The sequence below is a fragment of the Camarhynchus parvulus genome, chromosome 11 (assembly GCF_901933205.1).
Source record: "Camarhynchus parvulus chromosome 11, STF_HiC, whole genome shotgun sequence".
NCBI lineage: Eukaryota > Metazoa > Chordata > Aves > Passeriformes > Thraupidae > Camarhynchus > Camarhynchus parvulus.
The window spans coordinates 12490890-12514991 of NC_044581.1; the positions used below are offsets into that span (position 1 = coordinate 12490890).

Sequence of the window (24102 nt, forward strand, 5' to 3'; positions counted from 1 at the left end):
TCCCAGGGCCGAGCGCTCGTTCCGGCCCCGCGGGCGGCCGCGGCTCCGGCCCCGCCGCTGCCAGCGCGCCGGGCTGCGGCTCGGGCACAGCCGGAGCAGCGTTCCCCTGTGGGCACACCGAGAGCTGCCGCTGCCCTCCCCACCCCAAAACTCTTGCGAGGACGCGTTGGGGTAGTTCAGGGTCTTCCTGCCTTTCATTCCGCACCAGAGGGGCAAAGGCAGCCTAGGTGCAGCCCTTTTTGTAGATGGAAAAATACATCACATACACAATACCCCAAACAGCAACAGTGAGTAGTATCAGTTCTTGTCAGACTCGGTTTTAATTTTAGTGTTTTCATACTACAGCTTTAAAACATCTTCAATATCAGCTACAAAGTTTCCAGAGATTTGCACGAAGGGCCTGGTACTTTCCCCCACTTGCAGAATTGCATGGGAGATGACTTCGCTTTAGGAAGCTGGAGGGTTTAGAATTAAAAAGTCGCATTCCAATTTCAAGCATTCCATGAAGTGAACAGTTTGCAAGGAAGACTTAGCACCATTTCCTGGTGACAGCCAAAGTCTGAAATTCTGGCTTCTCCCCACCATCCCAGAGCAGAACATACTGTCCCTCAGCACTCCTCTGTTATGTCACAGCATGTCTGATCTGCATAGCCCAAGAGAAAATTAACCACAGCAAGAGGGTGAAATTTGGGGGTTAGGTTGACAAACTTAATTGCTTTGAGAATTAGGACCTGCACCTAAAGCTACTAGTGAAAGCCAAATGGAAACTGGTGGGACTTGAACATGTCTTGGAATTGGGAAATAAGTACTATGAATAACTGTATTTTCCAAACCCCACATTCTTCAGTTATTCTGGTACTTATAAGCACAGCAGGAAAAGGTAACAAGAAGAGTCTAAACAATATTCTCTGCACATCAAAAACTCAAATACAAAAGTTTCAATTAACAAACCTTCTCAAAAATGCAACAAAGAAAAGTCAAATAAACGATTTTACATTACCCTTAAGAAGGGTAATGCAACAGGAAAAATAACAGCAACAGGAAAAACAACTGATTTGTTTCCTTTCCTTTTTAAATAAAGCTAATTCTGCAAAAATCCATGATTTAGTCTACCCATATAGCACATAAAGGTCAACAAGTTTTGTTATAGGACTGAGGTTTATTAATTTACAGGATTCCTCAGCAGTAACCCTAGTCCCAAGCAAATGTGCCAAGCCAAGACACAATACAAGTGGTGTAGTAACACAAATGCTTTAGATTAGCAAGTATGCCATGGGGGGGGCATAAAAACCAAAACCCACACTTTAATATGGTCAAATTGGGGTTTTTTATCACTGCTTTGAATTTTAACACTTTTATTTACTAAAAAGGGAACTTCCCAGGAAAGGAGATCTGGAAACATCATGCATTTACTAGCTGAATCAGCCATTCTTCCATGAAGTTCTGGAAGTGCTTTTCACTCTCCATTTGAAGGGGCAGAGAGGAGGGAGGAGGCTAATGCAATATTCCTTAAAAGTTGGAAAAAAATTCACATCAGAGGAGAAAGAAAACAATTCTAAATGGGATTTTTATCATAGCAGGAAGATAAAGCCAGAAGGTTTATTGAAAGCCCAACACATCTTTCAGCATGGTGCAGGGATTTATGTGAGCACCTCATAACGCCAGGGCTGCATCAGGACCTCACTGTGCTGAGAACTCTCAGCAGCCACAATCCAACAGCATACAGATTATTATGATGGGATCTTACTGCAGCTCCCAAACAGTTTGATTAAACCCCATAATGTAACAGTAATGCCAGGAGCTCCTGACACCCAGATTCAAAAGAAAAAAGCATGTTCCTATATCCTCAGATGTGCAAGCCTCCAACTAGGCTTTATGTGGTCACTGAATTATGTCTGTATGTTTGACAAAACTCCTCTCACAGAGAGAAGAAACTTAGAAAAATTATACAGAAACAAAATGAAATTTAAGTGAATTTACTTCAATGCCTTCAATTTTTTTCCCAGAAGGTACAAAAAATAACAGTCTTAAATTATCTGAAAATTAGACAGAAAAACACCCAGCACTCAAATAAAAGCTTCTTCAAACAGAAAGGCTCACCATGTGTCAGCCCTGGTGGAAAAACTTCAAGTTCCTTCATTTGCTGTCTGTCAGAGACCTCAGATTTTGCCAATTATCCTAAAGGTATATATCTTAACAGCTTGTCCAGAACAAACAATATACAGATTGTTTGCTCCAGTCACTTGTGCCAGAAAGGAACAATTACATTATTTTCAATTACCACTACCATTGCCTGAATTGGAATTTGCAACAGTAAATGTAAGGCTAGATGTTTCCATCCAATCCTCGGGAATGTTTTTATTGAAAATCCTCACTAAGGAAACAGAACTTGAGCTTATGGACATTTTTGGTTGGTTGTTTTATTTTAATATTCCACAAGATATGAATTTAATTTATAATACTTAAATTGCACACTAATTTTAACCTCATTAGTTCTCTAACACAGTTCTCATTTTGTAATTTTACTGTGCTCTCATTTTTTTCATATTTGTCTCTCAAAATGCAAACATCAAACCAAGTCAAGTACTACTGGTTGAAGTTATTCCTGTTCCTCTAGGAAGACAATCTTAAAAAAAAAAAAAAAAAAACAAAACTGAAAACTCCTTACTGTGCAAAAATTACCTTCAACACGCACCATAACCCCCAAAAAGTTAAACTATTGACTTGACTATGGTATACAGCCATCTTCTGCTTCTGAATGTCAAGGCATGATGTATAAACAACAAATACACATTTAAATCTTGCCACTTGTTTCTTTTCATACAGAGCAAAAATATAACCACACAAGTGATAATTCCTTATTTCCACAGCTGGGAATTTGACATCTTGCAGGCAGCAGAAAATGTCAGTTCTCCTGCTGCTCCTGAACAGGGCAGGGGACCCACAGCCTCCTTCACACTACTTGATCCCAGAGCAAGGTAAGCTCAGCACCTATTTTGGTGTCACAGCTCAGCTCAGAGCCAGTCTGCTGTGCTCAGCATCAGGCAGGGCCACAAGCAGAGCAGCAATCCATACTTTCCAAGGACTGTGGTTTTTAACCGAAGCAGACATATGATGCCTTGGGGACCAGAATAAGCAACCAAATTCAGATACCTGTTTTGATACCAATCTTATCTGTGTGATTAGATTAACTGACAAAGATCACTTACATATATTTAGTATCTATTTACTTATGCTACACACTGTCTACATCTGTCCAATTTCTGCCATCAAGATCCATCTTCCTCTCTGTAGGCTGTAAAGGATCTTGTCTTTGTCTGAAGCTTACCCTAGACCTATTAATAAACCAGTGTTCAAAGAGCCCCCAAACATTTAATTTGCATATTATCATCACTTCTGCTGCTGCCTCGATTTTCCTTAGTTGTGTCAGAACAACTTTTGTAGCCCCAGTCTTGTAGCTTAGCTCTTTTGTGCCAGGGTATCTCATCTGGTTTTAGTCCCTAATTTGATGCCTCTTTAAATCACTCATAACTTGCTTTGTCTTCCATAGATGCATTAATATTCATCTTTAAGTGATATGGTTTGTACTATGCACCAATCTAATTGTGAAAATATTTTTTCAAGACATTCAGCTAATCAGTGCATAGCAAAAAAATAATCTGTGCCTTCCTATTGCCAGAATAGTTCAAGATCTAAATGTCAGTCTGTTTTTCCACTTGAAGGAAAAAAAACAGGGTCTAACTGATTATATTAAGAAAACCATGTTTCTAGTGGATGCCTTATCTTCTGCATATTTATCTCCAACTTCCAGATTTGTATTTGTAGATTAAACATTTCTCATCATTATCAACCTAAAAGAAAAATCCAACACAAAAAAATAACATACTTTGGTTTTCTAATGGTCCCCAGTAAACAGATTCTGGCTGCTACCCTTGTAAAATGCAAATTCCTACATTTGGGACAGTGCTCTTGACTGAATGACCAAAGGACAGCTTTGAAGAGAAGGACCAAAGGGTCCTGGAGGACAGTAAGCTGAAGCCATCAGGGCACCCTTGCAGTGACAACAGCTAACAAATAACAGGCTGTGCTAGCAGAAGCATGGCCAGCAGGACAAGAAAACCAATCACTTGCCTCTATTGAGCACCTAGGAGATCACATCTGGAGTAGGGTGTCCAGTTTTGGGCCTCAGTACAAGACACAGCAGAGCAGGTCAAGCAGAAGGCCACTAGGATGGTTGGAGGGTGAGAGGGTGTACAAGGAACAGCTGGGAGAGCTGGGTTTATTTGGCTTGGAGAAGAGGGAAATACAATTGCTGTTTTCAGCTGCCAAGTGGGGGTTAGGAGATGGAGCCAGGCTCTTCTTGGTCGTGTGCAGTCAAAGGACAAGAGGCACATTTTGCAGCAGGGGAAAGTCCTACAAGGCACAAGGGAAAAAGGGAAAAAAATGTGTTTCCAGTGAGAGAAGTCAAGCCCTGGAAAAGGCTGTCCAGCGTTGCAGAATTTCCATTCTGGGAGGTGCTCAAGGCATAGCACAACCTGTCTCCCACATCAGCCCTGCTCTGGTCAGAGGACTAGACTAAGAGACCTCCAGAGATCCCTTCCAATCTAGAACTCTGCAATTTAATGTAGTACCCAAAAAATGAGAGCAGAACTTTTCATGTGGAAGTCCTTTAAGTGCCCCAAACAAATACCTTTCATCAGGCTAACAGTACACTATCCTCAGTGTACAGCAAGTATAACTAACACCAGGATTAAAATCCACACACTGTAGGGTATTATGCCATAATCCACCTTTCCTCAGCTGTTACACTGCAGACCTCTTCACTGCCTGCCTTGCCAAATCCTGAATAACCTTTCAACTGCCCCATGCTCTTGACTTCTGGTTTTCTCTAGTCCAGCCCCATTGGCCCTTGCGCCCTCTCACTCCTTTGAGTGGCAGGCATCACATCAGACATTTCATCTGACTCCTGTCAAGTAACAGCAGTAACAGCACTTCCAGGCAGTACAGCTGCTTAAACTCATCTTTCCTTCCTCTTGCAACCAATGAAATACCTTGTCAGGGTTTCAGAAAGTCAGGCATTTGCAAGTTACCAGTCAGCTCTCAGTCTACCTTCCAATCTTAAGAGACTGAAATCTAACAAACCAAGCAAATTTGGTCTTTATAAGTTCCATGCTTTTAACATGGGAAAAATTTTGCCAAAAACTGGACGCCTGAGCTAAGGCAGCACATTGAGAGAGGAGGAAAAAACCTCCCATTTTAAAACCCAGCAAAACAAAATGATTTTGTATTTAGTTCTGGGTTTTTTTCTTGAAAAATGTGTATGAGAACACCTCATTCACAGAAACAAAACCAAAGCTTTTGATATATGGAAAATATCATACAACTTGCATGAAGCGATGATATTATTAGAAATATTTTCTGTATTTTACAGATTTAAAATCTCCATCGCAAATATTTGCAAAAGGTATTTTAAGCAAATATAAATTTACTTCAGGTAATACTTCAGTATAAAAAATACTTTCTATTAGGTTTACTACTTCCCAGAATTCAAACTTGTGCTGATGTAGAATTAAAAGGAAGACTGTAAAACAGGAGACCTGATTTTCAGAAATACCCATCAAAATAAAGACAGGGTGCTGTGTCTAAGTGTAAGATCTGCTTGCACTGATTTTCACAGCAAAAAACTATCATACTGAATTTATCATAAATGAATCTGAAAATTTTCTCCTCATGAACCTCATGAAATAACAGATCCAAATGCTGACTGGAATCTATACATTTGTCACACACTTCTTTTGGGAAGTCTGCCATAAGTGCCTGTGCAATTCTAGGAACAGGTAAGAGCAAATAGCAAATATGAAAATTCTCCCACTACTCCATTCCCTGAAATAGACCTTGAGCTTTTACTCTTTTTTTTTTTTTTCCCCCAATCTGTCACGTGACCGAGAATATTTTCAGAATTACGTTTTCACACAAGTGCAGTTTTCTGCCAGGGTAAATGAAGATATCCAGGCAATGACAGTGGTGCTATGTACAGACCTCAGGACCTAAAGAGCACTTTCTTACCACTCCAACAACCTCAGGGTATGCTACAGGGTTTTTTATGCTGATATGTCTTTCATATTGCATCAACCCAAAAGTATAAAAATACTGAATGTTACAAAATGTAGCATTAACATCAAAGCAAAACTGCTCTGCTCAGTAAAGTTTGGAAGTTCAAAACAGTTATATTTTTGGAAAACATTACTCAGTAAGGAAAACCTTAAAAGTTCCTCGATGTTTCAAGTTGGGGTTTTCCCTAGTGTCTCCTGATATGCAATGAATCTTCTCAAATTCATCTTCACATTGTCAAGAACACACAGTTGATCTGTACTATATTGTCCTTTGCCTTCTTTTCGTATCTGTAAAACCAAAAGAACACATGGTTTACTGATGGAGAAGTTTCTCCCATCAGATCACCTCAAGTTTACTGTAATTCTGTATACAGGTGTTCTATGAGAACTCCAAGGTGTTCCCATGTGTGCATGTGGAGCTCAGCAATTATTTCTGCAAGTCAATCTACTATAATGCATTGCTGCCTAAAACTAGACTAATGGCACATTATTTCATCCAAAAATCTGAGACATACACTTCTTTTCTGTGGCTTTTTATATGGAAAACCTTGCACATTTAACCTAGCAACTGAAGCACCCTCAGGTACGTACTTTGTGTGTACAGTGCTTAGCTTTTAGATTATGGAAGTCACTCCTCAAGAATGCATCTGACCAAACAAACAATGTGTGGAAGCTCAGTCTCTGTTTAAGTCTGGGATATACCTAAAATCAGAGTTTAGAATGCCAGCCTTGTTATTCTTGAAAATACAGGATACATGAACTGTTTTAATTAACCAAGAATGGAAGAAAAACATCCAACAGCTACTGCAAATTAAAAACCAAAGATGTCAATGTAACCTCAGAAAGGACTTTTCTTCCACCTCCAGAGACATCTGCAGGATTTTTGTACAATTGTGTCAGAACAATACAGTGATTTGGACATCACTAATACTCACATTGCCATGCAGGCGCTGCACTGTTACTCTGACACATCCATGAATTTTAAGGTATTTGCTTTCTTCTAAAGTGGAGTATCAGTAAATCAAACACTTTTTTTCTGTCACCTTATAAATTAATTATATCTTCTAGGAGCCCAAAACTCAACCTTTAAGCCACATTGTGTGCTGAGACCCTGAGCAGGCTGCCCTTGATGCCTACCCTCATTCTGAACACTGGCTGAAATTCCTTCAGTGTTGAAAGCAACTTGATCTGTAACGCTGCCCTTTCTGCTTCTTCACCATCTGCAAATACATCAAAAAGTGCATCCAAGGCTTCCCCTGCTACCACAAGAGAAGATTCCTTCATAGCAACCTCAAGAAGAAATTTTCCAATCATCTGTAATAAGAAAGAAGAATTGATTTTTCCAGCAATGCTAAAGAAAATTGAAAGAAACATCAAAATTCTTTTAAGCTTGCAATGCAAAGTTTGCTTTTTCACCTTCAGTGTTTCAGCTGTATTTTGTCCTTTTGCCAGGACGCTGCCAGAAATTCCAAGGATGCTCACCACGTTCACTCTAACACTGGCATTGCTGCTTTGAATACCAGCCTCACACAAAGCCAACAGCTGCTCAGGAGTCATACACTGGTCAGCAAGGGGAAAGGAGGGAAAAAAGGAAGACACACACAGTTACATTTTCATGGAAACTTTGAAATATGACATTTAGACACTGTACTTTCACAGAACACAGGCAAATTCTTCAGAGAGATTATGAAAACTTTAAGCATTCTGAAAATGCAATTACCAAGAAATTTCAAATCCCTTTCAACTTGGTTCTTCCAGAACATATCCAAGGCTGACATGAAGTTGAGGGAAAAGTTCTGAGATTCTCACAAATTTATCTAGCTCAATAGCTGCTTCCAACTCATTACAACTTACAGCATAAAAGCTCAGTTTTCAGTTTAAGGCCAGAAAGGACTAGCAGACTATCTATTATTGTGTCTTATATAATAAATCATGATGCTTCATTCCTGTATTCAACTCACTAATTCATACCCAACCAAGATTCAAGGACCACCAGCTAGGTGACATCAGGAAAAAAGGAAGCCACATTTCTAGTTGTTAATTTTCTAAATATTTGTCATTACAACTATCTTCTAAAGATACCTGTGGTTTATTGCTATTCTGGTTTTGAAATACCTTCCATTTGTTTACATGTTGGGGAGATATATAAAAAAATATTCCCATAAGGTCCATGAAAAACACAGTTAATGCTACTAATCTGTTCTTCCAGTGCTCACAACTGCTGAAATTTTAAACTAAAATTATACTGTTTTGTTTCAAAAACTTTCCAGCCCAATCTCACAGGAATTTGAACCTACCAGAGCATTTGAGTTTGAAAGCTTTTACCTGGGAAATGTTCTTTGACGCCATTGTTTGTAGGAGAGCCCTCAAAGCACTGGTTACAGCTTCCAGGAATTCTGTGTCTGTAGGGAGTTCTGTCAAAGAATAGAACCCAGAGCAGAAGTTAAACAGTAATATGAGGGACACAGGAAGCAAAGAAATACAAATTCCTTAATCGCTAATTGTTCCTCCAGGTACTACCACAACGGGAAAAGCTAGATTTTCAGACTGGTCTCTGTAGGTTGTAACCATAGTGATTTGTTTGAATTCAGCATTGAGGTTGGAACACAGCTGGGCCTCTTCTCCAGGCACATCCCTAGTTGAGACACTGTGTGACCTAAGGGACAGTGCCAGCCACTGTCACCAGAACAGCAGCTGAAAACTGCTATCACATGGAGGAACATACAGGAACTGAGAGAACTGCAGGAGCTGACTGCATACTTCACCTCCTTTCTTCTGCCTTCTTAAGCAAGCTTTTCAGACACCCAGAGAGAGCCCTGGACTCTTTCCAATCCATATAAAGAGCATGTTTTCCGGTGGTTTAATAACATTCCAGGAATGTATGACTCAAACACTGCATTATTCTTGTTTAACTACAAACTCATCAGTAGCAGCCATCACCTCCAATCTGTGTTCTGCATTTCTTGAGGCTTTTCATTTTCCTCTAAAGGGTTTATTTTCTGGACCACTCCAGATGCAGAACTTCTTGATTTATGTGCATCTCCTCCCTTCTCATGTAAACAATCAGATCTTTATGCCTCTCTTTCACTCTGTAAACCACAGAATTCCTTCTAACCACATGTTGGATATTATCAGCTCTATCTGGCAGTTTTCATTACACAGCATTTAAACATGAAAAAATGGGCCTGTGCCAATTAATTAGTTTTAGCATCCTTAGCTATCTTCAGATAGCAACTTCTCCAGCTTTATCTGAGAGCTTTCTATAACAAAGCATAACATACAGACCCAAAATCTGGATGTCCTCTCTTCAAGCATGAGACATATTTTATGTGAACTTCCTTGGATATGTTTTCATAGATATTTTCATTTCTGCATTTTAGTTTTCCACACACTGCACTCAGTAATAATGTTCACATATACTAATCACATGCCTATAAAGATACTGAGAAAAAAGTGTGTTTTGCAGGCAGATGCATTTTCAAGCACCAATGCAGTGTCATTTTATACATCCCAGCAGAGCACTACATAAGCTACATCTATGGCTACAAATAGAGACACTTGAAGGAAGGGAAGGAAACGAAACTTCTTGAGCTTCTAAGAGATGAGAAATGACAAAGCCACACATATGCCAGACTTCAACAGAACTGTCTTAGGGAAAATGCTTTCTGACAGTTTGGAGAATTGGCAGCTTTTCCAGGCTCTAAGAATCTCTCTTATTTTTTGGAAATCTATCACCACTGACCTTAAAACAAAGATTATCAGAATAGTCTGAAGAAAACAGCCTGTCAGGGACCCACATCCTCAGTCTGGAAACAGGAGGGCTTTTCTTAAACCTTTTTTCTCCAATCTTGGTTCAGCTTCTCTCATGTCAGTAACAGAGAGATCGTAGTATAAATGATCCAACAGGATTATAGAAATGATGCTGCTCTCATGTACAGGATCCCAGAAAGCAGCTGGAAATGCTGCCTGCTGTAGACATGATCCAGTAACATTGTACTAGCAGATGTATGAAGAGACCTTCTCAGCACATCTATGAAATAATGTACCCTGGAGGAACCACAGTGAAGGCATTCTAGTGTTCATCAGGATGTATCACAGAATCTGTGAGGCTGGGAAAGACCTGTGAGATCAGTCCAACCTGTCACTGACCACTGCCTTTTCAACCAGACCCTGGCACTGAGTGCCACGTCCAGTCTGCCCTTAAACATCTCCAGGCATGGCAACTCCACAGCCTCCCTGAGCAGCCCACTCCACTGTCTAAATACAGATCTAATTAAAAAAAAAAACAAAAAAAATATATATATTCATTCTAATATAGTATTTGTAGAAGAATTGAATTTCTTACCTTCTCTGTTGAAATTGAACCCACAACCAAAACAGGGAGCTGAGCAGCTTTAACACTTAGTTGTAAAAACTTTGCACACTTTCTTACTACAAATATAATTCCAATAAAGCTAAGCCATCATAAGCATAAAGCATGTCCTGGGGACAAGGTGGCTGCTCTCTTTTCTGCTGTAATAAGCATGGACATTCTTGAGATTTTTGCACCGATTGCTTTTGCCATAATTTGTTAAGATTACTAGGAAAAATGGTGAAAGACTGCGCTAGACATGTACTGTTTTCACATCTCCTTAGGCTAGTTAGGGCATTTAAAAAGAAAATGTCCCATCTTCTTCGTGCTTGTCTGATTGCTGAAAAACTGTTATTACCAAAAATATGATCCAACAAACAGCTCTGGTCTCCCAACAAGGCAGTGTTAATCCACTCAGAGACTTTCTGTGCAGACCCAAACATGAAGCAGGTTCTTGCACTACAAGCAGACCCGCTCAAGGTGCAGTTTGGATAAACACATTTTAACAGGATATGCTGTCCTGTCAGTACATCGCCAACATTCAGTATCCTTATCTTGCAGGACCAGAGGGATAAAGTTAGTAATAAACAGCATTGGAACATAACACCCACGGCTACCTTGTATCTAGATGATCAGCAAAGGGCGTCACCAAGTCCCCTTTACTAAACCCTTACCTGTTTTAGAAAAGATCAGCTGTGAGAGATGCTGTGCAAGGGACTGAAGTGCTGAAGCTCCTCCAAGACAATCCACATCTGACACCAACAAAATGCTCTGAAGACACGTTAAAGCTCTACACTGCACTGCATTTAGTCTGAAACAAACAAAAACACACTGAGCAGGTATTTTTGAACACACCTGTTGAAATATAAAGAGGAATCTTGAATTTAATAAGACTGTGATGCAGTATGCAGTTCACAAAAACATTCGTATCTCTTTATTCAAAACCATCTATCAGATCTGCCAGTTTCCAGATCTTAAGAGCAGCCCAAAGATGGACAATCCTTCTAAGAGTTCTAAAACAACTGAATATACATGAAAAATAGAAAGAGAGACAATGAAATGCCTACTTTTTAATTAATGGTTTCCAAGACGGATTGTGCATACAGATGTCTACAGCAACACTGTTCGGAAAAGCAGTTTTTTCAAGAATCTGAGGAGGGGAAAAAGAAAGGTTTAGCAATAAAGCCCTTTTTTCCTTTTCTTTTTTTACAGTGTGTTCAGAGGGAAGACTGAAATTTTAGCTTAATGTCAAACAGATACTTCAAACTACACATTTCAAAGTTTTCCAGATAGCAAATATCTTGCTGTTAAAAATGCCAGAATTTTCCTCTATCACTTAAATGGTGCAACTATACACTGGGTTGAGGATAGAGTACTTAAAGTGCTGAACTGTACTAACAGCAAGTGATTTCCTAGGTCTCTGTTATTCTTTCTTCTTTAGCTCTTTCTTCTTATAGATTCTGCTACAGGATTTTCAGATAGCTGCAAGTCTGGAAGGCCTTGCCATGAAACTCTGGCTATTAAGTACAAAAAGCCTTCAAATTTTTCACCTCACACCTTGATGCCTTAGCTCAGAATTCTACAATGCTGCTGAGCTAACACAGTAACTGATTCAAATAACAAACTTCACCTTTACAACCCCAAATAAAAATGAGCAAAACAACTCTGAAACAAAAACATCTGATTTCCTGTCAGTGCCAAATACTGTATTTCAGACACTTTGTATAAAACAGGGGGAGAGGAACTTGCACTTTTTCAGTGCTGACTGTTGCCATTCATTAATGTTACTTCCACCTCATTTAGCTAATACAGAAATCTGGCTGTCACGCTGCAGCCAAGTTTCCTCTCTTTCTGTGGGTAATCTTTTTCATGTCCAAATCAAGGAATAAAAAACTTTGTATTTTGGGAGAGGGGGAAATTTTAAAAAGACCTACCAGATTTCTGAAACACATGACCCTTCTATTCTCACTTACATAAGCAAATTATTTAGGTCATGCAATGATACACCATCTCTAGGCCAAAAAAGTGAGGCCAAACTCACTTAAAAAAATACTCCCTTCCTCCAGGTGGATTGGAGTAATTTGCTTGCCTAACCTGGGAAAGACTGTAACATGTGCTGGAAATAATACAGAAGACAATACCTTCTTTGGAATGAGGTTGTTCAGAAATGCTGAGTTAACTTCATCAGAGAGGCACAGAGGTGACAGCAGCAGCCCACTTCCCTCGTTGTATGAATTTTCCATGAACAAGTCACTCTCATCACTGCTGGAGAGTTCTTCCCACTCATCATCAGAGGGATCTGAGAACACAAGACAGATTTGTAAATGTAACAACCCTCATGAAACAGGTATCTTCCCAACTGAAACCGGCTCCTCCAAACATCTTGGTTTAGGAATCTTTAAGTTCTTGGGCTCTAACAAACTCCTCACAAACCAAGTGCCACTAAGCCACACTTCTAAATATTTTATTAAAAATATTTTATACTCATTGAGACACAAATATTCTTATGAGAGAGGTTCTTCACATGTGGGCATGTTAATCACTGATACTGACACTTCCTTGTTTAAAAATATCAAAAAAAGGTATAGAAGAAACATTTCATAAAGATTTACTAAGATTTTAACTTGGATTGTACCACTTCATTTTCTGAGGTTGATTCAAGCATGCAAATACAACCTCTTTACTAATTGCAGTCAGTTGAAGGCAATTGTTTCCTCTGGCAATACTGAAGCCACAGACAGATGTCCTCTGCCTGGGCAGTAACTGGGCTGGATGAAGATGTTACTGTCTCCACAGCAAGGTCAGTTGAAACAAAATGATGACAGCAAAGAACACCAAGTAATCTCTAATAGTCATTTCAAGCAACACATTTCACATAAATTAAACTATGTTTATAATCTTAAACCTGAAGTAGGCTACTTACATGACTTATTCTACCAGCAGATCTTTAAGGGCAGATATGGTGAGAGGAGTAGAAGTTCTATTACCAACAGGCTGCTGTGTGAATAATCTGTCCACAGCTGAACGGGGACTTTAGCTGACAAGCACAAACTAAAATCACCCTCATTTATATTAGAACTCATCTATCTACATCCACAGAGTTCACACTCATTTAGCTGAAATTTCTTTAAATCTGGTTACATTTTAACTAGTGTTTACCCAAGTCCTAAGTGTACAGGCTGGACTGATCCTCCTTTCCAACAGATGAAAGCTCTGTGTACAGAGGTCAGGATATTTAACTATTGTGACAAAAAAACCCACCTATCATATTCACCCCCAAGCAATTTTGTTTGACAGCACAGATTCTCATGAGATGCAGGTCCTGCAGTAACTACAGAAACAGACACGCACTTCTGAGGCAAAAGGTAAATTCACTAAAAATACAGCAAGAAAGATCCAAATGAATGCATTTCACTTGTACTGTGCAAATTAAAGAATTTATTTGAAAGTGATGGTTATGGTTTATCAGATGTAAAGGTGTGTAAAGATGTCAAGGTGTGGCAACTTGACCACACAGGCATCTTATGGTCATACCCAATTAATTCTACAGCCATAACTTGCTGGTGTTAACAGCCTTTGCATGGTTGTCTTTCATGCTTTACCAAACCGTGGCAGCAAGAAACATGAAAACAAAGCAAGACATCCCCTTTTCAGTCTCCTGCCTCTTCTAAAAAATTCCTTTTGCATCTTTAGAAAACAAAGAAGCAAAACACATTCCCTGAAAACTAACTGATTACAATACAAGCTGACAATGCAATTCAGCAATAACAAAGACAGCAGTTGTCATAAGGTGACAGTGAGTGACCAGGGCAGAGCAGGAACTGGGATCCAGAACACTGGCCCATAACTATGGTCAGATTTCTTCTAATGTTCTGGGAAACACAGAGGCATTTCCAGCAGCAATCCCAGCTTACCTAGCACTGGTGACCCAAGAATTAAAGACTGGACAGCAATGCAGGAGTCTCTTGGCTTCCTGCCCAGGTGCCCATCAAAGGGGAGCACTCTGCCCCTTCCAAGCCCTGGCCAGTGCTCAGTACAACACATCCCTCACCAGCCTGGTTACTTCTCTCAGTTCTGTTGCAAGCTGAGTGTTATTATGAACTCAGCATAATGGCTAAAGCTATTTTAGCCCTCAAATAATTTGAAAATTAAATGAACAGCTGCCTCTGGATTCCTCCTAATTTCTACAGACTGTCTGCCCACGAATGAGTAAAGTACTGTAGCAAAATACAACACAATCAATCTTACATTACACTGAGTGAATGGCAGAATATGCAGCTTATCCACAAGAGATTTTCCAATTAAAGGGGAAAGCTTATGAATTACAGCTCATTAGATGAGAAATGCAGTTATGAAAGGAGCTTCATACACTAGGTGCAGAATTTCCTTGTGCTGTAAGAGAAAAAAAAAGTTACCATTGGGAATAACTGGGTATTACTGTGGATTTTATAAGAACCTGAACATTTTATTCAGTTACTTTCTACACAATTACTCCTGCATCAGGCTAAAACTACAATAGCAGTCCAAGTTTTCAGGTTTTGGAGGGTTTAGGGGATTAGTTTTGTTTGTTTGTTGGCTTTATGAAATAGAATTTGATAATCTCTCATTTGTTTTCCTGAAGATTAGAAGAAAAGCTATCAAAACAGAGCTTCAGAGTTCATAAAAGATACAGAATATCTATATCCTACTCCCCTCCAAATAACAGCCTCTCTTTCTCCTCCTCCTCAAGGCTCATAAAGGCAGAACTCTGGAAGCCAAGATCTACATTGTTGCCAGAGTTGCATGCAAAAGCTGTCCCTACTCCTAATTTTGCAACACTTGTAGTACCAAAACTAAATCAAAGCTGTAAGATTTATCTGCTTTAAAAAAATTGATGCCTCCAACCTGCAATCAGATTCACACACATCTTGCATCAGAAGTCAGACCTCACTCTAACCAAACAAAGATTTTGCTGCAACACTTTAGGAAATCTCTGGCATGAGTGCTTTTTTGTTTGTTGTTAAATGTTTGCACATGAAGGATCACACAAAAAAATTAAGCAACATAAATCACTCAAATTAAGAAAAAACAATTAAATTAGTAATAGAAATGACAACCTACTTTGCCACCAGATGAGGGTATCAAGGACAATATGCCCATGGGCGTTTGCCCTTGAAAACTCAGATGAGCAAACAGCAACCTAAAGGCGACCTACTCAGAAACAAAACACACCACAACACTTGCAATGAACGAGACTCCTACAAACCTTCACTGCAGCACATATTAACAATGATCTCCAGAGCAGTCTGCTGAGCCGTCAGTAAAGCTGTCACTTCTTTCAGTTCCCACTTATCAGACTAAAAAATTAAAAACATGAACCAAATTTGATTTTTGGAGAACAACATTTAAGTGCCATTTAAAGTATCCAAGCTGTCAGTTAAAAATACAGCCCCAGCCATTTCCTCTTCTCAGTCTACACCCAAACTTGAAAAAAAACCCCAAAACACAAACTCAAGCAGTGTTATCTACCATCATTTCGTTGGATGCTCCAGAGCAAATTTAATTCTCAAGGAATGCCACTTGCACCAAAGCTGTCCAAAAGCCAGTCAGCCACACTTACTGGAAGTAAATCTGAAACATCATTTTCTCTTCCAAGTTTTCCTTTTGGTATTTCTTCCATGTTATCATCTTCAGTCAAAACACAGTTCTCTGTACTATCACTCATGTTTTCCTCAGTTTCTGGTTCCACAGGAAGTTTTAACCTGTTTTTCTCAGCTTCATTCATACGAATAATTGTTTCACCAGCATCTATTGCCAATGATTCTGAAAATATCTTCAGGATTGCATTAACTGTGCTTCCCAGGCTGCCTGGTGGAATGGTATCCTTTATATTCCAGATAGTGCCTAAATATGAGGTAACCAAATGATATAAATTATTAAAGTGCTCAATTCCCAGCTCTGTAATAGCCATTTTGTAAGGACACAGCCTCCACTACCCCAGTGCTTATATTCACTATAAATATTAAAGTCTTTTCTCTACAGATTTCTATTTTTTTTGTATAACATTTCATATACCCATCTGTAATAATTGTTATGCCCACATCTTAAGCTCAAGTAAATTTCAGCATGCAAATATTTACAGAATATTTATGTGGAGCGACCTTGGTGTCACTCTGTACCTGAGATAACAAATCCACACGCAAGAATCATTTTCTAAGGAGTCTCAAAATTAATTTATTACACTCCTGTATCAAAAATCATCATGGTTAAACATTTCAAGTAACAAGAATTCAAGGTAGAGAATCTCAGGTTAAAAAAACTTACAAAAGTTAGATCAAAACAACTCCTGTACCACTTATTATTGACTCATTTAACTATTAAAACCTAAATGAGCAGTTAAAGTGAGCTATCACACTGAGCAGGGGCTGAATTCAGAATCAAGCATTCAAGCCAGTTTTAAAACGAGTTGCAAATACCTACTTGCAGTTCCAAAAGGCACATATAACCTCACAAACCATCTGTAAATCTTGACAATCAGATGTGCAGACCACAGCAGAGAAGACTAAGCCTTCTGTCCTTCCCAGCCTCCTTTACCTGCCCTGCTCCCCATCTCAAAGCAATGAACCCCCTGAGCACTGTACCTGCTATCAGTGTTCTCAGAAGGATGTGCTTCATGGTGCTCTCCGGACTCAACATCACAGCTTCCAGTATTTGCTGTGCAGAAGCATTAAATGAAGAAAGAAGATCTGGATTATCTTCTGTCACTGCCTGTAAGCAGTTTGCTGCAGCAAACAACAAGAGCAAACATAATTAACAAACCCAGTAGTAGCTTTTGTCCTGCTGATGAGAAAGCATTATCCTCCTGAAAGCTGGAGTAATGAAATGCTGACACACGAAAAAAATTTCATGCAGCATCATGTTGTAATGGGCGGACATTGTGCTTCACAAGCTGTGTTTTGGATTAAAAGACATTCTGTGGCAAACCCATACAAAAACAGGTGAGGATGATACCACATCAGCCATAGAATTGGTTGTATTAATTTCAGCTACTCAAAATTAAATTTATCCATTATATACTGACAATGAACAATATAAAAAGATGTTGGAAGCACACATACCTGTATGACCATTATGAAACTATAATAACAATAATACTGATAAACCCAGACTGAAAGTTATTGGAATCGTTTGGGGTTTTTTTAGGACTATCTCCTCCGCTTAAACAAATTAAACCCTCCATTACCAAAACATGAAAATAAAATGAAAAACACAGCCTGCCTCTAAAGCTCTCTTCCCATAAAATCTTTCTTCCCATGTAACCACCAATAAGCCATTCTCTTTTGGACTGAAAATAAGCACAATAGACATCAACTTCTTTATGTGCTGCTCAAAAATGAATTTAAAGTCTTACACTCACTGCAAACTTAAGCAATGCTAAAGCAGGTCCATTATGCATGAATATGATATGAGTGTTACATTCATACAATTAAAAAAAAACCGTATCTTTAAAGCCTTTTCTTCTCTTTTTACCACTTACCTACTGAAATAGCCAGATCCACATTTGTGGCAAATTTCTTCATGTAATGTAAGACAGCCTCCAGACATCCTTCTTTATTGAATATGTATAGGGCAGTATTGTTGCATTCACTAATGTATGGAAAAAATCAGTCAAACATTTTTCCAGGAAAAAAAAGTACTGTAGCAACATCTTAAGCACACCGTGTTTTTATTACTCACATTTTTAAAAGCTACCTAAGAATTATGCATTAGTCAAAGAGCTATCCTTCATTACTGGGGTTATGATTAACTCTATACAAAATGCTGAAAGAGAAGCTGCAAAATCCTGGACAATTTTGAGGAAAGCTGGCTTGTGCCAGCTGCTTCCTCACACTGTTTGGAGTTTATCTGGGAGCCTCACTACAGGCTCCTGCTGGAGTGAGCAAGGCAGCTCAGAGCTGTGGGCTGCCAGCCAGCCCAGGGCTTCCTGCAGCCACAGGAGACTTCACCCACAAACCCACTGCCAGCAGAGCAGCCTGCTGCCTCTCTCATCAGTACCCACTCACTCCAAAAATGACTGCTCTTACCATTCAGAAATGCAGTTACTTTCATTACCTAACAGTGGGATTTGTGTTTCTTCAAGTACTCACAGCTACTCTCTCTTTTAAACTTATACATTGATATAAGAGTAATTCAAACTAAAAAAAGCACAGGAGCTAACTAGCTACAAGGGTCTTCAAAACTTTAATTTTGAAAATATTATGTCTCAGCATCGATGCCAGCCCTAATTTTATCAGAATCAAACTTAGCAATGAAACAAGCAGTTCACATTCATTACCACAAAGCTCAAAAAACAGAAGGGATTTACATCACACTTAATAATCATACTTCCTGTTCTCAAGCACTGACAAAAAGCAAAAATAAATATGAACACACAACATTGCTGAGTCAGTTACAAAGGGTCATGTATTCTGTGCAAGATGCTGAACAAGGAGTTTATCTACTGTTCTAGATTCCAATCCCTAAAAAATAAATATCCCAGTTTAGAAATAAGGCCTCAAGCCAGCAGCCACATCACACAAACAGGCACAGAGGCAGTTCTACTGAGGCACTGTACAGTGCTAAACAAAATCCTCTATGCAAAGTGTACAATGTGAGAAAAAATAAAGAGAAACAACACAAAGTTCAAGGAGAACTTTTGGAGCAGATTTGTATCACTTCAATGTTTACAGTAATTTCTGTATTAACATCATTGCCATTTCTCTTCCCTCACCTCGTGTTTCCAATATAAACTACTAATACAACAATTTACATTACTTTCTCACATAAAAAGTAAATTTTTATCAGTGTCTCAGTAACTAAGGGATAGTTGCCCCAAACAGTTAATATTAATGTTTGGGATGACCTGCAGAGGAAGGAAGCAGTATAAAAACTCCTCATATTCCTAGAGCACTGATCCACTGATTAGAATTTCATTTTCTCTGTTTCTTGTATTGTGATATGGATCTACAGGAAATACCTGCAAGAAGCCACAACCCAAACAACAGATTATGACAGAACATGTTCAGAAAACAGGATCAGAACTCACAATAAAGAACCAGTAGAAATAGGATTTGTTACTCATCTAAAACTAATTACCAACTTCTGGAATCCTTCACTTAAAAAAAGTAATCTATACTGGAAGATGAACTTCTATTTCAGATGGGATGAGGGCTCATCATTATTAAAGCAAGGTACATGTAGGAGCAACACAATCAGAATCAGCAAATGAATGCATCTTCCCATGCCAGGACAACAATTTCTTTTCTGCCTCAAGTACCACACTCCTTTTCAGGAACAATTTAATTTGGCTAAAATGCCAGTGTTTACACAGTACTTACCATATATTCCACAGCAAATTAATAGCCTCATTGGCTATGTCTTCAATATAATTTTTGTTCACCCCTCTGCATTTCTTTGGAGAGAGCTGGTTAGCATCCAGTCCAGTGCTGCACTACAACCAAACAAAAGAAGCAGGGTTGGGAATAATCAAAACACAAAGAAAGGCAAAACTTTAGAGTATTATCAGCACTGCCTGGAGAGATCCTCTCATCCAGTGTTTATTACCACAACACCTGACAAGTTTCCTTTCTTTGTGAAAACTTGAACCATTGATAGCTTTTCTCTTGTAGAAAGACTCTTACAGTACTTGCTTTGCAGTTAGTCTTTGGAAGGGCTCTCTAATTAAAAAAATACTTGGGAATTTTAGAATCTGAAATGCTGTTTCTTGCTAATAGTCTGTATGCAGTTGTCAACAGTTTTTTCTAACCACAAATATTAACTCAGCTAATACCTTACTAAGCTCTGTAGTAATGCTATTACTCATATTTTAAAATGGGGAAGAAACATACAGAAAATGATGATATTGCTCAAGGCTGCTCATACAAAGACAGCAGGTAAGAGAAATCAATGCAATATCCAAATTGCAGTGCAACACCTGGACCAAACAAAGAATACAAATTCAGTACGTTATTCTCCACTAACTACCCAGCTCTACATCCATTGAGACAAAATTGCTCACCAAAAAAACATCACTGGAATAATGCTGCAACATAAATAAAGCACCTTGATTCTCACTGACAGAATAAAATTCTCTTAACTGACATTACAGACCCAAATCTCCAGACCTTTCACTCAAAAATCATCCTAGGCAGCAAACCTCACTATGGACACAAGTTAGCTGGCCAGGAGCCAGAAGGCAGTGGTTAGAAATCTTTGGAATAACCTTTGTATCACTAAACCCATCAAAACATTCTTTCAAAAGATCTTTCAAGTACCTTATTGTATTAACAGCTACAGAAATAGAACTGTTCTTGCATATGGGACAATTCAATGCCTAGATCAGGTTTAAAATCAAAATAAAAATAAGCACACCTCTTTCAGAAGTACAACCAGGGGCGTCATGATGTCGTTTGTCACCATGTCATCACAGACATCAAATCCTCCACAAGCACTCAGATTTCTAGGGAAAACAAAAAAATTAATGCTTTGGATGAGATACAATACTGTCCAAGAATGTTTCAAAAACCCCATGCCTTTGATATTCTTCTCTAAAAGTTATGGTATGTTGTCATCTTATCACAGGGGTTCTGTACTGTTGTCTCCTTATCACATAATTTTCATACCTTCTTAGTATTTCTTGTGGGCAGCTCCCCAGAGCACTGACTCTTTATTCTTCACAAAGCAGCCAACCAACTCCAGCTCCCTTCTCAACAGCCACCCCACTCTTTTATAGCACTCTTCTTCTCATAGGTCACAGCTGTGGCCTGTTAAAGTCAGGCCTGTTCCTAATCTTTGCTAATTGGCCCAGCTGCAACTCCTTAGGGGTAAGATTACTTTCTACACTATCTTTATTTTCTTATATTCTATATAAGAATATATATGGTACATATACATGGTACTTTTTGTTTCAAACTCAATTTGCTTAAACAGTAGTTTTAGTCTTCTACCTCACTAACACAATAGAATAGCTTGGGAGTTAAAAATAAAACATTATTTCCACTTATTCATTGTCACGGACATATTTTCTGAAAAATCCTTTCCTTAGGATTTTTTCTCCTGAGAAGCTGAGAGGCCTCAGGAACAAAATGTAAACAATGATTATCTGCTGCTGTGGAATGCAACAGGTGGATCTGTGATTGGTCTCATGTGGTTGTTGCTAATTAATGGCCAATCACAGTCCAGCTGGCTGGGATTCTCTATCCGAGACACAAGCCTTTGTTATTCGTTCCTTCTTTTTCTATTCTTAGCTAGCCTTCTGATGAAATCCTTTCTTCTATTCTTTTAGTATAGTTTTAATACAATATATATCATAAAATAATAATAAAATAAAATAATCAAGCGTTCTGAAACATGGAGTCAGATCCTCATCTCTTCCCTCATCCTAAGACCCCTGTGAACACCGTCACACTTCATGAATTAGAAAGCTTATCTGTACTAAAACATCACGACAGAAAATGCCATCCAAACTGCACTCAAGTTCTATTTCCTCATAAAGCCATACATTTCATAAAACCCGCTCCTGACATTGAAGTCTCACAGAGCAAGAAAATCCCCTCTCTCTCAGACTTCAGCTGACGTAGGCATAGTTCCTCAGACCAGAATTAAAGCAAGCGAGGCTGGCACTGCAGTCCACCAGCAGAAGCCCAGTTCCCCCTGTACCAGGATCCCCCATTCCAGCTGAAAGCAGTGAGTGCTCACCTGAGAGCGCCTGCAGCCGTCTCGCGCACAGCCAGGCTGGGATCCATGAGCAGCGGCCCCAGGCAGCGCACCACGTCCCGCTGCACAAACGCTGGGATGACCTGCTTCTGCTGCAGCAGCTGCGAAATACTGGCACAGGCATACTCCCTCACTTCAGCACTGGGATGCTGCAGCTGAGGAGACACAGAGACATCACACTGAGGGAAAAGGGAGCAGGAGGGTTTTACTGAGTGAAGGGACTGATCAGGGCACTGTGGCTCCCATTTACTGCTCCTGAGTGGAAGCAGGAATTTTTAACTTTGATGAAAGCTTATAAATCCTTGCCTGGTCTATGTGTGTTAACTTTATGACTAGATAAATGCTATTCTGGGTATTTGACAAGACAGCCATAGTCCGGACACAGATTAAACACTAGCTGGCACTGGTGAGACTTCAATTACCATGTATTAAAAAAAGGACTGAAGTAGGGGGGAAATATCATCAATGAAGTATAACAGACATAACATATGCCACCATAAAGAAAAGTTGAAGAAACATAAAACAAAAAAAATTATAGCCTTTAAATTAAAAGCATCTGCATAACAGCAAGAAACAAGTGTTCCCCATTCCCCAAGACAATAGCTGACACATGCTATAACAAGAGTTTTAGGTGAGATACATAAATTACAAATTGCAAAAATAATAACACAGTAGAAGTGCATATCCTGGAAGGCCATGGAGTTTGTTGAAAACCTAGCAGATAAACATCTGCTGAAGAGCAGAAGAGAAGACTGGTAACATCAGATCCTGCCTCTTTTGAAAAAGGTGTCTCAGCTCATCTTCACCTGTGCCACTATTTATTCTCTCTTCCCCTCTCTTTCCTAAACAAGTTAGTCCAGAAGAATAATCAATCAGTGATCTGTTCAATGAATTAGATTGGGTGAAGTGAGCAAAGGGGATTTAATTACTTAAAGGAAAACGGATTTTTTCTTCTGATTCTAAAGTCACACTTGCAGAAGAAGATTTACATCAGTTTTCATCTGCAATACTTAAGCCAGGACTATGGCCTATAAGCGACCAAACCCAGTCTTTTACAGTATTTTGTATCCCTTCTTCTTTACATGTGGCTCTTGAACACTTAGCTCTGGCCAAGTAGAACCCTCCGGCCGGGGAGCCCGAACGCAAGCTCCGCCAGAACGGCCCGGCACCCGCGCAGGGCCGAGGGGCACGGCGCTCCCCCGGCCCGCCGCCGCAGCGCGCACGGCAGCGCGGGCGGAGCCGGTGCCGCCCCGCCTGGCCGCGCGGCCGTGACGCCGCGGGAGCGACGGCCGGGAGGGGAAAGGGACCGGAGCGGAGAGAGGGGCGGCCCCGCGCGGCCGCTCGGCTCCTTCCCGCCGGGGGCGGGACCGCGCTGGACCCTCGCCCGGCACCGCCGCGGGGAAGCCGAGGCCTCGCCCCCCGCGCCCGGCCCCGCCGCTCCCCGGTCCGGAGCGGGGCTCCCGCCGAGCCCGCCCCGCGCCCCCGCCCGCACCTTCTCCAGCAGCTCCGCCGCCGCCTCTTCCTCCGGGCCGCGCTCGCCGTCGCGCTGCAGCGCGGGGCCGGCGGGGGCTGGGGGCGCCCTGCGGAACCGCCGCGCCCGGCTCTTGCCCATGGCTGCGCTCGGCGCCGGCGCGCCCACGTGGCGGCCCCGCGCAGGCGCCGCGCCCGCCCCGCTCCGCACACCCCGCCCTGCCGCGGCCCCGCCGCCGGCGGACATCCGCGCTCGGCCCCTGCCGCCCAACACCGGCACCGCCGCAGCCCGCACCGAGGGAGGACACCGCGCCTACTGCGCTCAAACAAGAAAATTATCAATAGAAACAGTTTCCTCTAAGGGCACTTACAGAGGCGGGATTGACCTGGAGGATGGAAACCTGGAAGGGGTTTCCTCTCTGCTGTCAGTATCTT

The 24102-nt window shown here is 40.4% G+C and overlaps 1 protein-coding gene across 4 annotated transcripts; it reads right to left on the reverse strand.

The window, feature by feature from the left end:
• Positions 1 to 132: 132 nt before the first annotated feature.
• On the reverse strand, positions 133 to 24102 carry HEATR3 (HEAT repeat containing 3). 4 transcript variants are annotated; one of them, XM_030955853.1, is made up of 16 exons: positions 23690 to 23830; positions 22180 to 22352; positions 20854 to 20941; positions 19821 to 19933; positions 17981 to 18090; positions 17085 to 17225; positions 16064 to 16347; positions 15710 to 15800; positions 12606 to 12763; positions 11532 to 11614; positions 11139 to 11275; positions 8439 to 8527; positions 7530 to 7673; positions 7251 to 7427; positions 6262 to 6401; positions 133 to 4413 (listed from the first exon to the last, which is right to left on the reverse strand). In XM_030955853.1, the coding sequence occupies exons 1-15, from the start codon at positions 23807 to 23809 to the stop codon at positions 6282 to 6284; spliced, it is 2028 nt and encodes a 675-aa protein (XP_030811713.1). In that variant the 5' UTR covers positions 23810 to 23830; the 3' UTR covers positions 133 to 4413; positions 6262 to 6281. The 4 variants fall into 4 exon arrangements, with proteins under 4 accessions (XP_030811713.1, XP_030811714.1, XP_030811712.1 ...); XM_030955854.1 differs by lacking the exon at positions 23690 to 23830 and adding an exon at positions 24039 to 24102 and having other exon boundaries at positions 133 to 6401; XM_030955852.1 differs by having other exon boundaries at positions 133 to 6401.

Coding starts and splice junctions, on each gene's coding strand:
- HEATR3 (XM_030955853.1), bottom strand. CDS start 23,809: ATGGGCAAGAGCCGGGCGCGGCGGTTCCGCAGGGCGCCCCCAGCCCCC. Junction 11,276..11,531: donor TGGAAACCATTAATTAAAAA/GTAGGCATTTCA, acceptor TGTTTGTTTCAG/ACTAAATGCAGTGCAGTGTA. Junction 6,402..7,250: donor AGCCAGTGTTCAGAATGAGG/GTAGGCATCAAG, acceptor TTGGTTTTACAG/ATACGAAAAGAAGGCAAAGG.